Below are 14,995 nucleotides of genomic sequence, written 5' to 3'. Positions count from 1 at the left end.
TTTCAAATGAAATTGAAGTTCATGATTATAAAATAAACTGCAGAGCCTAAGGCAGACAATATTGCAAGGAATTTCTTAGCAAGTTCGAGAAAGAATTTTATGCCACATGAAAAGCTCTCATCTGCTAATCAAGATGATTATTTGAAGCAAACACTATTTAGATAAAAATAGACAGATTTAAATTTAAACAAATTTTGAATTGATAATATTGGCAATTTGGAGAGCAGCATCACCAAAACTAAGTCGATCTCCTTGGAAAACAGATGTTTTAACACGAGTTTCAGCATTAAATGTGTCCAATTTAGTTCTTAATTTTAATTTGAAAAAATTAAAGAAGACTGGACATAATAGAGTTCTTATTTGAATATCAGTCAAATCTTTCGTTTCTTGAACCCAGTCATCAATTTTCCTTCCAATAATTTTCTCGCCTAAAATATCATTTCCTAAAAGAGAGACTCTTATTGATCCTGTGTGATCGGCAATTACCATAGAAAAAGCATATCTATGTCTTGGATGTTCAACCCTTTGGTGACACCTCTCACAAAGATATAAGTCTGGTTCTGGAGAATAAAGGCCTTTTCCTCTGCAATGAGGGTTCGGACAAGCACAGTAATAAAGTTTACGTATAACCGAGATATCAATAACCATACCACAAAATGAGTGGTAAAAACTTTCTCCTTTGAAGGAATCGTAAACTTGGCTTGCTTCTTTCAGATCGAGCAAAGGACTGGCGAAGGTTCCAGATCTAGACACTTTCTCCATATCCATGACTGAAGATTTCGCATTTTCAAACCATTTTCGCAAATTATCTGGCATTTCGCCACTCGGGTTAGTATCAATAAGAGTTGTTGATAAGGCTGTTAATGATACCCCACGGTAAGTACTAATTCTTGCTCCTTTCAAAGATAATACGAATTTTCCATTTTCTGGAAAATTATCAGCTTGATCGTCCCACAAAGTCAGATCTATCAACAAATTCGACTGATCGCATAGTTCTACGCTTCTTTTTGAGATATTTGTACGATATTTTGAATCAATTTTTTCTACAGGGTAAATTTGAGTAACAACACCAAGGAAGTCAACAATTTTTGGCTTGTGAACTACGATATCTGCCAATTTCATATAATTATAAGAAAGAAAGCCGATATCTCCAAGATCAGGGACTTCTATGATTTTCGCTCTTGATCCGAACTTAATTGTATAGTCATTGGCAGTATATCCATATTTGTTTGAGTTCTGAACAACAATTCCGTTAGAAAAGCAATAAACGTTTTCCAAGACTAATAAATCATAAAATCTCTCTAAATCTCCATCATAAAATACTGCTTCAATCTCTGTACCTGTAGTATCTTTGAGAACTACTGAAAATGATCTTCTTTGACCATTTACAGCTCTAAATGTTTTAATTGGTGATTTTCTTGTGACTCTAGCCTTTATTGACCAGTTTAATATATATGGTGATAAGTCTGTTAGTAAATGGAATACTTCAGGAACACATGGTTGTGATTCTGATAATCTTTGATTTTCTGGTTGAGAACTTATTTGTTTTGGATCACCAATGATATGATCTATTTGACTATCAAGAATTTCAAAACCTAATATGATAAAAGAATGATGTAAACCAAAGATTTTTGATGTGTATTTTGTAATTTTTATAATTGTAAATTGTTTGAGTCGTCCTGAATCAATATATTTGTTAAAATGACTATGTAGAAATGCATTGTATGAACAGGTACCATCATTTATTGATAGTTTATATGAAATTGCGTTAGGATCACCTTTTTGATGTGTTTTCTTAAGACTTAGTACCTGAACAATTGAATTTTCAGGAGTTTTACGTAATACCACTACATCGCGTAAGAAATTACTTGTTAATTGGCTCTCTAGCATAAGATATTTTGTGCTCAAATTCTTCGCGAGGAAGTTCCTTGGTGAACGTTTAAAAATTCAATTTGAGCGTTGTGACGCGCGTAAACTTTGGCGTCATGAGAAAACAACATAAATTAAGAAATATCACTCCTGTGAGCTAAAATTTTAAGATTTCATCATAAATTATATGTTGTAATTTTGGATTATTGCTTTAACCATGCATTCAGTTAAGAAATATCACAACTATCTGCATGGGATGTTAAATTACACAATGTAAGAAGTAGACATTCTATTGATGTTGTTTTTCATATTTTGAAATATGATGTTCAATAGTGTAATAGAAGCGCTGATATACCATTGATGATTCAAGACAAGTCCCAAGTTCTTTCCTTGTAATGCCACAATAAGCAAAATATTTGATTCTAGTACCTGACATTAAAGTAATTTGCATATGACAAAACGCTCAAACTTTCTACGAAATCATCAATTTCTTAAAGAAGCAAATAAAAAACAATGAAGTTCGATCAAAAAAATTTTGTTTTTGGAGTTCAAATGTCAAATGAATTTAAATAGCATATTCAGAAATAGTATTTGAGGGTTAACTTTGACAACGTATCATAATGAATTGAAAGTTTGACTCTGAACAAATTTCAATTCAAAAATTGAGCTACGCCTTTTCAAAAATTAACCTCAAAATTTATTGTATGACCATTTTAAAAACAAAACCTTGATGCTTCGTCATCTTACTGTTCGCCCAGGAAGATTCTCAGATGGTGATTTCGTTAAGACACAGATTATTAAACTATCATTACTTGCAGAAGGATTCAAAACAATGCCAAAGATCAGAGGAATTGATGAAACTTGGAAGAAAATCATAAACGATCCAAAATCACCAGTATTCATTGCTGAAGAGAATGGTAAGCCAGTTTGTGCATGCACTACATCATTAAACTACCAATTACACAGAGGTGGCGAGGTTTTATACATCCAAGAGCTCTCTGTTGATGAATCAGCCAGAAAATCTGGCGCAGGAAAGGCAATCCTTGAGGCTCTCGAAAAATACTGCAAAGAAAAAGGTATTGTTGCAATTGATCTCACTCAACCACCTCCAAAGAGCGGCTACGATGAAATTAGAAACAAATTCTACCAGAAGAATGGATACGAACTTACCGGAATGGGAAGAACAAAAGAATTCCAGCATAATTTCGTTTTTGAATAAGCAACTGCGCCTCCTAACTACATATACAGGCTTAATTAGCTTGAGAATGCATTATCTTTACAAACTTTAAATAGAATTCCTAAACCTATAGACTTTTTAATTTTATTTTCTATTTTTTTGCTCATGTACACACAAGTGTTGCATGCTAAGTTCGGTCAACGATAGAAATTGAGTGGAAATTAATCGTCGAGGAAGTACGATTATGTAAAGTAAAAAAATGTTGTGGGATTTTTAATATTATATATTATTTTATAATAAAATTTTTTTGAGTCATTTTAAGAAGCACATATAATTTTTTGAATTTAAAAATTAAAGTAGTGTCAAACGAATTTATAACTTAATTTAATACTCAGATTTCTTAAAATTAATGAAAAAAAGGTTTTCTGAGAACTTTTGAGAATGGTTTTCAAATTCCATTATTGAAAATATATAGGTATTGTATGAAATTCAAACTCTATATTTATTAAAATTCTAAATTTTTAATAAAATAACTTTTCAGAGGAATATGATTTTGAATGGTTGATTAATAAGTATAAAAATGTCTACGATTTTAAGGAGGGAATTGTTCCTTATGAGGTATACATCATAACTATATACCTCATAAGGAACAATTCCCTCTTGATAGCTGGGAAACTTTCTCTGAATAACTTATCATTTGGAGAAAGTTTCCCAGCTATCTATTAGAAACTAAAGGCTGTGAGGCACTAATATATAATCAGTGCCTCATAGCCTTTAGTTTCTTATTAAAAACGAGAAAACTTGTTCGAAATGATAAACAATTTCGAACAAGTTTTCTCGTTTTAAGGAGGGAATTGTTCCTTATGAGGTATACATCATAACTATATACCTCATAAGGAACAATTCCCTCTTGATATCCTGGATATTTTTGAATATATTTTTTTAATTAAAGTTCTCAAAAGTATTATCAAAAGTGATTTTTTTAAAAATATCTCCAATTAATTAACTAATTAAAAGTATTATATTTTTAAAATTAAATAGTTTTTCAATTTTTTTGAAGGAATTGAGATACTTCCCACGACAATAAAATTGAGAGGTTTACATTATGACTGATCTTAGCATGCAACACAAGATCATATATTCTATATGGTTTAGATTATATTCATATGTTACTTGTGATAAATTAAAAGAAAATTTAAAAATTCAAAATTATATCAAGTGCTGTTAATAATCCTTTTATATTATGCATTATAAAGAGTTATATAAATGATTTGCAGCATTAATATTCGATTTTATCATGAATTATTTATGTCCGAAATTCAATTTGATTTTTTGTTAAATCTAACTTTATAATTTATCATATTTCCTTTTGTATATTATATCTCTCTGAAGAGTTAAGCCAAAACTCAATGTCAGCGGAGACCGTTTAATAAAATCTAAAAAGTGACAATGCTCGATTGTACCTCAGAGTCTGAGAACGCATCTTTTAACTATTTACAGCCAAACGAGTCTACCGGCGATTCGACTTTGCTCGCAGAAGCCAGGAACTCCCAATTACAAGAGGATAATGCTTCACTCGTCAAAGAATTAAATGTTTTGCGTGCACAGTTCGAGCAAGCTGTTGCTCTTTCACAGAAAACTGTAGAAATTCGTAAAGAGAACGATAATCTTAAAAATCAAATATTAGAACTCAATTCTCAAAAAGAAGACGCTTTACATCGCTTAGAAATAGCAATTCGTACTAAGAACGAAGCCTTACAACAATTAGATGAAAAGACACAAAAAGATTCACAGCAAAGGCAAGCAGATGTTAATGCAATGCAAAAAGAGATGGCAAAAACAAAGAAAGCATTTCAGAACCAGTTAGATAAACTATACACAGAAAATCAAAAATTACAGAACAGAAAGGAACAAGATGAGATCCTACAAAAAACTTTAGTTGGAAAAATCGAAAAATTAGTTACAAACTCCGCTCGTTACTTTGGAAGGCAAATTAGCAACATTGATGATCTCACTGAGATATTTGAGAAAGAAGTTTTCCCATCAATCCAGCAAAATGACCAAGAACAAAAAACACAAAAAATTAAAGCTCCAAAAACAGAACAAGAGAGTCCAAGTAAGTACAAAGAATTACACATGAAATATAAGACAGCCAGAGCTGACATCAAAGCCTTCAATCAGAGATTACAAGACTTATTAAATCAATTATCAAAGAAAGACCAGGAAATCAACGCAATTAATCGCCAGAATACGCAACAAATCAATGCCCTGAAAGAGAAAATCACATTGGCAGCTGAAGAAAAGCAAAATCTTACTTCAACGTATAATAGAAATTTACATAAACTCGAAACAAAGGTTTTGCAGCTTAAAAACGACCTCCAAAAGGCTAACAACGAGAAGCAGACACCAAGCCAACCACAAATGGCCCAACAACCCGTTCAACAACAGCCAATAATTAAATATGTCCAAGTTCCTGTCCAACAACCAAATACTCAGCCTCAGAACCCTACAAATAATGCAGACACAGCTGTTATTGAGCAAATGACCATCAGAATTCAAGATCTCCAAGGAAAATTAGATAAATCCAACAAAAATTGTGAAGATCTCCAAAGAAAAGTTGATCAGATGAACAAGAAGAACGAAGATCTCATCATTTCCCACGAAGGCGACAAGAATAATCTTAAATCTCTCCAAATTGTCCACGAACAAACAGTTAAAGAGCTCGAAACAGTCAGAACATCACTCAGAACGAGAGACCAAGTACCAAAGAAGTGCCAGAAGTGCAAAGATTACCACAGAATTGAAAACGAAAACAATTCTTTAAAAGCAGTTGTTGAAAAACTCGAAAAATCAACATTCGAAGCCCATCTTAGTAATGAAAAGCTCAAACAAGAGTTGAGTGATTCCCAGGAGAAGCTCAAAGAGCAAGAGAAACAAATTTTGTCATTAGAAGAGAAAAACCGCGATTTACAAAACGATACAAAAGAAATGGAAGCCAAAATTTCATCATTTGTTGAGAAGAAAGATGAAGATTTCATGCCACCATCTGTATGGACTAACTGTAATTTCGATGACACATTAAATCGCCAAATCCAAAAGATTGCGAATAATGAACAATTATCAAGTCAAAGCAAATTACAGAACATCTACAAACAGATAGAAAAATACATATACAGGAATACCCTGGAAATGAAAGAACAAGTTAACAACAGTTCACTAGAAATGGAAAAACTGTTTGATTTAACAAAAGATTTCTTTGTTTCTTTGTGTATTTCTTTATACGATGAACCTATTTCTTTCGATGAATTCCTGACAAACAATACAACAAAAACTAAAGTAATCGAAACTGTCAGAGAATTAAGAAACAAAATAACAGAACTTTTAAGACAAAATGAATCTGTAAAAAGTGTTTTCAGAACTCTTTGTCACTTTTACAAAGTTGATGAAGAAGATTTTGTTGAATCAACAAAAAGAATAATGGCATTCCATGATGATGAAGTTGCTGCTCACAACAAAATCAAAGAAAAACTTATAAACATCAAGAAATCTTCAAAAGAAATGATCGACCAACTAAAAAGTGACAACCAACAGTTATCTCTCAATTTCGATCATTTGAAAGATGATTATGAAGATCTTAAAACGGAGAACAACAAGTTACAAGACCAGAACAAGCAGATGAAGAAAGAAATCGAGAAGATGAAAGAAACAAATCAATTATTAAATGACAAAGTTGAAGATTTAGAAGAAATCAACCAAGAAATGAAAGAAAACAATGAAAAGATGATTAACAATGAAAAACAAAAACTAGAAGAACAATATAAGGAAGAAATACAAGAAAATGAATCTCAAATCAATGATTTAACACAAACAAATGAGAAACTAAACAATGAATTACAAAATATGAAGAAATTACATTCTGTTTTTGTTGATTCTTCAAAAGAAAAAGAAGAAGAAAACGAAAAGAAATTAAAGGTTTTGCAAAAATCAATTGCAGAAAAAGAGAAAAGATTCGAAGAAGAAAAGAACTCTATAATAAAGAGTTACGAACAAGGAAATGAAGAACTGAAGAAACAATGCGATGAACATAGAGAAGATGTAATTCGTCTTTCAAAGGAAATCTCTTGCAAAGAGAAAATGATAAGAGAAATGAAAGATAAGTTCATCGAATTGCAGAGGAACAAGAAGAGTTTGGAACACCAGATTAAAACAAATGAAGAAGAAATGGAAAGAGAAAGGAAAATCAAAGAAGCTGAAATTTCTTCAATTAAATCTGAATTTGATTCCAGAATTTCAAGCGAAATCAACAAAGTCAAAGAGGATTTCATGAGAGATCAGAGAAAGATGATTTCTTATGTTGTTGATAGATTCAGAACAAACTACAACGCAAACACATCTATTGATGAAAGATCTCTAAGAATGACAGTAAACAAAGCTGCAAATGAACTTGAGAAATTCCACCAATCTGATGAAAGAATTCGTCGTTTGATTGGTGCTCGTCCTTCTCAATCTACTGAAGATGCTGTAGCTCAGGCTATCATCCAGACATCATTTGATTAATTTGTTTGTTTTTTTCTAAAAAAATTTTATTTATTTATTTTTGAAAATTTTAATTTTTTTTGAAAGAACTCCACTTCAAATTGCATCAAATAACCATCTAAACCAATTAATAAATATTTGGGGTTCAGCTTAATTAGTCACAGTTTATAGAAGAAATTTCGTTAATTCTTGGTTGAATTAATTATAATTTTTCAATTTTTTTCAAAAGTTGATAAAACGCTGTGACATTACAATTTAATTATCATCAAATGGGTCTAAAATTATTTTGTACAATTTAATTATCTTCTAATGATTCAGAAGCATAACATCATCCGAAAATTAAACTTGAACCCTCCTTAAATTCAGGAATAACACTCTGGGTCAGCCATATTTCGTGAACAAAAACTGGTGGCTAATAAAATCATTGAATAAAATAACATTTTTTATGCTCTGCCAGAAAAAAAGTGATCTTCAGAATTGAATACACTTTCAATTCAATCCAACGCAGATAATCATAAAATATAATTACTTAAATGATTTCAAATATATTATTTTTGTGAGAATTTCAATTTGAGAAGATTCTTTTTTTCTGCTTTGAAATATTGAAATGATTTTAGATTTAATTTTCATATATTCTTGATGTTTTTCTTATTATCATCTCTAGCAGCATGCGGCAGATGGGCAGTTCTTATGGCCGGATCAAGCGATTGGTATAATTACCGTCATCAAGCCGATATTGCAACACTTTATGACCTTTTAATCAATAGATCATTCCCACCAGAGCACATCATCACTGTTGCATATGATGATGAACCATATCTCGCAGAAAATCCATACAGAGGCAAACTTTTCCATAATACTGATCATCATAACTTTTATCATGGCTCTTCAAAGATAGATTATGCCGGTGCCAAAGTTACAGTAGATGCCCTTTACAATATCATCTCTGGTGAGCATAAAGAACATGGCAAAGTTCTTGAATCAACAGAAGAAGATGATGTTTTCATCTATTACGACAACCATGGTGCTGATGGCGCTCTTGGTGTCCCAGAAGGTGCTCCAAAGTTCATTTTATTCGATGATCTTGGTGATTCTTTCAAGACAATGTACAACAAGAAGATGTACAAGCGTTTACTCTTCATGGTCGAAGCATATGAGTCCGGGAACCTTCCAAAGTACCTTCCAATTCCAAATGCCGTCGTAATTACAGCTGCAAAGCATGATGAAAATTCCTGGGCAGCAATTCCTGATGCAGAGCTTGACAACATGTTATCCGATGAATTCACATTTGCAGCAATTGATTTGATTAACAAGAGCGATTACACAATTGACGAATTTTATCAAAATCTTGTTAAGGGAACTACACATTCTACACCACAAATTGGAGGTGGAGGATATCCAGCTCTTAAGGATACCCACATTTCAGCATGGTTCGGTGAATACACAAAGAAACCAGAAGAATCTGTTTCAAAACCAAGACCAAAAGTTGCAGAAGCAATTCCACAACGTGAAGTCTTACGCCATTACCTCAAAAAGAGAACAGATCTCAGCGCAATGAAGCAACTTCACGAATTAGACGCAAATACACAGAAAACAATCAAGAAATTCGAAGACATCGCTTATCTCCTTAACATTAACAACTTACAAAAGGTTCAAAATCCAACAGATGACCATTACAAGTGTTTCTTCGACTCAATGAGAGCATTTTCTAAGAAATACGGAACAGTTCATCCAGATGATATGGGATTGACAAGAAAGTTGCTCGATATGTGCGCTGTTAGACCAAAGGAAATGGTTATTAAGGCCATTGAAGCAATTTGAAAAATCGAATAAGAGTAAAATAAAAAATTAATTAAAATGATTACAAAAACATTTTTCTTATATGATAAATTGACATCTCCTTTAATATGAACAGTAAAATATACATCGATCATTGTAATATTTCCGAAATATCGATCAAAAGATCGAATATTACGCATATTCGCTTTTGAATTCTCTTATTTATTCGATGGATAGTTAGTTTATGTATCGAAATGAACAATTGAAAAAGTTAACGAAAAAATTAAATTATTTATGACAGCCATGTAAAAGCTTTTATATAATTTTGACTATTACTTGTCCTAGTTAAAATTTCAAACAATACGAGGATATCAGATTATATTTTATTCCAAACGGTCGAAATCAGAGAGCAAGAATTTTCAATACTTAACGTACAGATTTCCAAATGCAGGCCAAGTCTCCCAAAAGACCAATAAAGAGCCGCTTTTCTATATCAAAAGCTAGCAATAGTAGTTCCCAACAGGAATCAATGGGCATTCAGAATGAAAACAGAAAGGATACTCTAAAATTAAGGCCAAAATTGAAGGAAAATACCCAAAATGTGAATACAACTACTGACATTAAACCAAAGAAGTCAAGATTTACTATTCAAAAGACATCTACAAAAGTAATTTTGCCAATTAATGAAATTACTGATGATCTTAATATTATTGAGGAACTCACAGAAGTTGATCATGAATTACTAGATTTCCATACTATGAATTATGAAATTAAATCAGAATCATCAGATATTTGCAATTCAAATATTGTTAATAGAGATGAGGCCAAATCCGATCGCAAATGCAATATCAGTAATAGCGTGATGCCAATGGCCGGTAAGATGCTCCTTTCAACCATTTCGGAAATTATTGATAAGATATTGAAAGGAGAAAGAGAACAAAGTATCACAGTTTTATCAGACCTTATGATATTGGATCAATTCTTATCTTTATTTGTTAATCTCACTAATAAGCAATTTATCGATGAGCAAATTTCCAAAATTTGCAATTCATTGAAAGAATATATCTTGAATGAAAAGGTATACATCTCATTTATGGAGATGGTATACATAAATGATTCATCCAATCTCGATATATCAAATTTTGATCGAGTTCTCCAAATTTCAAACATTTTTATTGTTCATTACAAGTGTTTTGAATTGGTCACCACAATTTGCCTTTGTTTTCAATCATCTAAGTATCCAGTTAGAGACAAATCATTAGAATTCATGATCAACTATTTGAGATCATCAAACAGTAATGACTTTAAGAAGATCATGAACTTATTTGGAAAGAGATTATCTCTTATTCCTTCATTCGGAATCAATGAAATGTTGATGCTCTTTTCCTTTGTTTTCCAACAAAAAACTAAGTTTTCAAGTTGGATTTCAACAAAATTGATGAACTGTATTGCATACAGTATTTGCGTATGCCACAAAGCTCCACATTACCTCACATTCAAGAAAGACTTGATCAAAACGGAAAAGGTAATAACAGATTATAACAACATTTACATGTTCTACTTCAGAAAATCTGTTATTGATAATTTTCCTCCAATGGATTGCTACAGAACAACAATCTTCTTCGATGAATTGAACCAGTTGTTTACATATCAGACAAAAATCGAAGAAAGCTTGTGGAATAGAGTTATTTCACATTTACAGAGCCATCATCCACTTGTAGTCATCCACACGATTGACTTTATCAACAAGACTTTCAAATCCGGTCTTTCGGCCGGCTTTGATTATAAGAATGTTTTTACATTCCTTAAAAATAACATTGCAAATCATTGGAATGATGATGTCAGAGAAAAATCAGCTTGCCATCTTTCAGAACTCGTCAAAGCAGGCGTTTATGCAAGTGAAAGCACAAGTCCAATTGCTTTAAAGAATTGGAAGAGAATCGCTTCAATGTGCAACACTACAATAGAAGTTCCTTTCAGGAATGAAATACCAGTTCCTGACATCATGACTGACAGGCAGTTATTGATTGAAACAATCGCATCAATCAGAGACTCAAACTTTGAAGAAAAGCTTCATATATCTCATGAAATCTTGACAAAGAACAACTTTAATTCTGAACTCGTTCGTGTTGTTCATTCAATCGTTCCAAGAATGATAAGCTCTAAAAATACAAGAGTATTCGCTCATGAAGTTGCTTCATTAACATTCTTCAAAGGATCATCCATTCTCAGGAACACCGCTGACTTGCTTGTTGGATTTCTCTTTGATGGATCTGATTCTGAGAAACATGAAGCTCGCCTTTGTTTGAATCAAATGTCTTCAACTGTTGAAGAATATATCATGAAGATGATTGTATCAAGAGTCAGAAGGTCCATTGTTGGCAACATTGATGATGTTGCAATCTATCTTGCGGATGTTATTCATGATAATCGCGGAATTGTTAATCCAGCAGATTATCTTTTGATTCTTCAACATTGCGATTCTACAAATAACTCTATCGCTTCTGCTTTAAGAGTTATTGAATCACATGTAACGCATGACTAATATTTTTTCGGTCAGTTCTATCGTCGCGAATATGAAATGCAACACACACTCTTTTTGCATTATGAATTTACAGTAAATTAGCAACCTATATTTATATTTTTTATGATTTAATTTTGATAGTTTTCGTTCATAAATTTTAAATAAATGTCTGATCAAGACAGTAATCCGGACAAATACAGTAAACTGCGAAGTATCTACAAATACAACATTGATTCATAGGATGCGTTGTATCAGCTGAAAACGGAAAAAGAAGAAGATTTAAACCCGATTTACAAAATGATCAAAACGTATTTGATTGATTCAAAGAAACGTCTTCCCCAAATTATAATAAAAGATATTTTGGATATCATTCCATATAATAATCGCTATACAAAGTCATATTTATATCTTGCCAAACTCATATCAGATGATTATCAAGTCAAAGAGGTCAGCAATGTTAATCTTGCTTCAAATTTTTTGTTTTACAAAGAATATGGCATTAAATTAGACAAATCTGCTGATTTCGAAAAAATTAAATCAGAAAATCTCGACATTCTTAAAGAAAATACAATTTACAGAGCAATTATGAATAATAACTTAGAAGTATTCATTTCATTCACTGAAAGAGAAGGATTTGATGAAAATCAAAAACTTGAATTCAGCTTATTTAGAGATTTTAATAGACTTTTAGTATTTCATAGGGAAAATGAATTTTCATTGCTTGAATTATGTTGTTACTATGGAGCAGTTGATTGTTTCAAGTTCTTAAGAACTAAATTTAACTCAGAAATAACAAAAAGATGTCTCAAACTTTCATTTTTGGGAAGAAATCAAGAGATAATGAGTGAATGTTTAAAACATCAAAAACCAAATTATGAATGCATGGAATATGCAATTATTTCACATAACATTGATTTTGTAACATTCTTAATGAATGAGTACATCATAGGTATTGATCCATTTGCTTGCAAAAAGTATAATAATCTTGATTCATTTTTAGTTTTTTGCGATCAAACGAATCTTTTAACAAACTGTTTAATATTCCATACCTATGCGAATATTTCCTTTCATTAGGTGTAGATATCAATGAAAAACTTTTAGATGGAAAAACCGCTCTTCATATTGCAACAAGGTATAATAGTAAAGAAGCAGCCGAATTTCTTATATCACATGGTATTAATATCAATGAAAAAGATACGCAAGGAGAAACCGCTCTTCATAATGCAGTACGTCATAATTGTAAAGAAATAATTGAACATCTTATATCACATGGTATTAAGGGTGCACACGAGAGGATCATGTAAACTTCAGAATTTAGAACCTTATTTCGTTTAATTAGTATAAACGAAATAATCATCATTGCTATAAAGTAACTTCATAGCTGCATCTGCTTTACGCTTGATAACATCAGCATACTGTGCAGTGTTTTGGATAAGAATAACATCAGTCATGTTCCAAGAAGTGACATTTCCGGTCATCCACTCATTCAATGCTACAATGTAGTTTATTGGCTTGAATGGTACAGCCTGGAATGCTTGGTCAGTTGTTGTGAGCTCTCTTCGGCCGGCATAAAAAACAGATGGCGTCCAAACACGATCAACGATAGAAAGAAATGTCGTATTTGATTTTGTATTTTTGGCTATCCATAATCCTGTTTCTTTGGCCGTATTGTCAGGAAATACTTCAATTGTTTGATCCAAACGATGGATGTAGCCAACAACGCCAGATAAGCAACTTGAAGCAATAATAAGTACAATGAGCATGTCAATGGCCCCTTGTTTTGACTTCTTCTTTGAGATGAAAGTTAAATCCATGAAACCACCTGCAAAGAAAGCAGCAAGAACTGGATATACTGATGTTATAACAGCAAAGAAGTTAAATCTGTGCGATTCTTGAAGATTTACGAAGAGAATTGTGATTAATGAAGCAATTGCAGAAATTGGAGCGATTTTCTTCGTAAATAGATATCCAAGTATGCAGCCAATAGGTATTATACCAAATATATTCCATAAATATCCGATTATTGGCTGGTAAGGCCAATGATTCGAATACATTACTCCAAAAGTGACATGAATCTTCTGTATATAGAGTAACAATGCAGCAACAACAGCAAAGAAAGCTCTTATATGTATTTTCTGCCATTTGTAAAAGAGATATGCGAAGAATAAAACGGCGGCGCTTGGCGGACGGAGGAAAATAACAATCCAAGCGATTATTCCGGCCGAACAGTCGAGGTTGAACTCGAGAAAAGAGTAAACTAATGATGATAATGCTAAACATAGTAAACAAAGTCGAGAAGTTAAGAGACAATGGAGCATTTCATGGCCCCATGGCTGATACTGACCTAATCCTGTATTGAATCTGTATTCAATCGATGAAGAAAGACGAGAATTGTTATCTAACGCGTTAACTATTGCGTATCCGCCTAAGAAGAATACAATAGGTGTTGATAGGACAGCTGCTATATGGCTATCGAACACTTTTAGTGTATATGAATAAACAATTATGATAATCGAGAAAGTAAGTATGGAAGTTAATACGAATATCACCTGATTCACTTCTAAATCTGAATCTAAGAGCAATGCTTCGTAAACACATGGTAAATATTCAGAGTGTAATGTAGAATTAATAACAATTGGATTTGGAATTCCAAATTCTAGCTTTAATAATGATGATAATTTAAATGGTGATGCGAATCTATTATATCCTCTATGGAAAGATTGTATGGCAGCCAGCTCCAACCACATATCATTTTCCGAAGTTGAAATCCATTCGTTTTCTTTCGAGTGATAGAAGGCGATCTTGTAAGATTATATCATAGCAAATGCAAATATTGAAATGAATATAAATGAAACGAGTTTTTTGATTTGAATATTTTTATTAAATTTAAAAGATGAGAGGAAATGTAATCTTGTTGAAATCAATGTCGCGATAAATAGCTGTATAACACCATTTTTCCTGTTGCATCCGAAGAATGGATTAAGAATTAAGGTAGTTATTGATAAAAATACCATTCCAACTGGAAAAGAAGCTCCAATTAACAAAATATTAGGAAGTCTATATCTTCCAAGGAAATTTGTTAACTGAAATCCTAGGATTGCTGTTGTGGT

The 14,995-nt window shown here is 32.1% G+C and overlaps 7 protein-coding genes across 7 annotated transcripts; 5 read left to right on the top strand and 2 right to left on the bottom strand.

Moving 5' to 3' along the window:
• Positions 1–46: 46 nt before the first annotated feature.
• On the bottom strand, positions 47–1,929 carry TVAGG3_0311820 (DNA recombination; the record flags this gene model as incomplete). Its single annotated transcript, XM_001321858.2, has 1 exon — positions 184–1,890. One exon carries the CDS (start codon positions 1,888–1,890, stop codon positions 184–186), a length of 1,707 nt encoding a protein of 568 aa, XP_001321893.1.
• Positions 1,930–2,583: 654 nt separating this feature from the next.
• On the top strand, positions 2,584–3,316 carry TVAGG3_0311810 (histone acetyltransferase HPA2 and related acetyltransferases family; the record flags this gene model as incomplete). The annotated part of the gene is made up of 1 exon (XM_001321857.2): positions 2,600–3,088. One exon carries the CDS (start codon positions 2,600–2,602, stop codon positions 3,086–3,088), a length of 489 nt encoding a protein of 162 aa, XP_001321892.1.
• A 1,179-nt stretch (positions 3,317–4,495) lies between these two features.
• On the top strand, positions 4,496–7,610 carry TVAGG3_0311800 (A-type inclusion protein-related family; the record flags this gene model as incomplete). The annotated part of the gene is made up of 1 exon (XM_001321856.1): positions 4,496–7,603. One exon carries the CDS (start codon positions 4,496–4,498, stop codon positions 7,601–7,603), a length of 3,108 nt encoding a protein of 1,035 aa, XP_001321891.1.
• A 131-nt stretch (positions 7,611–7,741) lies between these two features.
• TVAGG3_0311790 (cysteine-type peptidase protein) lies at positions 7,742–9,444 on the top strand (the record flags this gene model as incomplete). Its single annotated transcript, XM_001321855.1, has 1 exon — positions 8,222–9,403. One exon carries the CDS (start codon positions 8,222–8,224, stop codon positions 9,401–9,403), a length of 1,182 nt encoding a protein of 393 aa, XP_001321890.1.
• A 362-nt stretch (positions 9,445–9,806) lies between these two features.
• Positions 9,807–11,906, top strand: TVAGG3_0311780 (armadillo (ARM) repeat-containing protein family; the record flags this gene model as incomplete). The annotated part of the gene is made up of 1 exon (XM_001321854.1): positions 9,807–11,906. The coding sequence occupies one exon, from the start codon at positions 9,807–9,809 to the stop codon at positions 11,904–11,906; it is 2,100 nt and encodes a 699-aa protein (XP_001321889.1).
• A 165-nt stretch (positions 11,907–12,071) lies between these two features.
• On the top strand, positions 12,072–12,959 carry TVAGG3_0311770 (protein of unknown function (DUF3447); the record flags this gene model as incomplete). The annotated part of the gene is made up of 1 exon (XM_001321853.2): positions 12,183–12,959. One exon carries the CDS (start codon positions 12,183–12,185, stop codon positions 12,957–12,959), a length of 777 nt encoding a protein of 258 aa, XP_001321888.1.
• A 257-nt stretch (positions 12,960–13,216) lies between these two features.
• On the bottom strand, positions 13,217–14,995 carry TVAGG3_0311760 (uncharacterized protein; the record flags this gene model as incomplete). The annotated part of the gene is made up of 1 exon (XM_001321852.2): positions 13,217–14,632. One exon carries the CDS (start codon positions 14,630–14,632, stop codon positions 13,217–13,219), a length of 1,416 nt encoding a protein of 471 aa, XP_001321887.1.

Source organism: Trichomonas vaginalis, chromosome V (genome assembly GCF_026262505.1).
Source record: "Trichomonas vaginalis G3 chromosome V, whole genome shotgun sequence".
NCBI lineage: Eukaryota > Parabasalia > Trichomonadida > Trichomonadidae > Trichomonas > Trichomonas vaginalis.
Note: the sequence above shows the minus strand (reverse complement) of the source record. Positions and strands in the feature narration are given on the sequence as shown.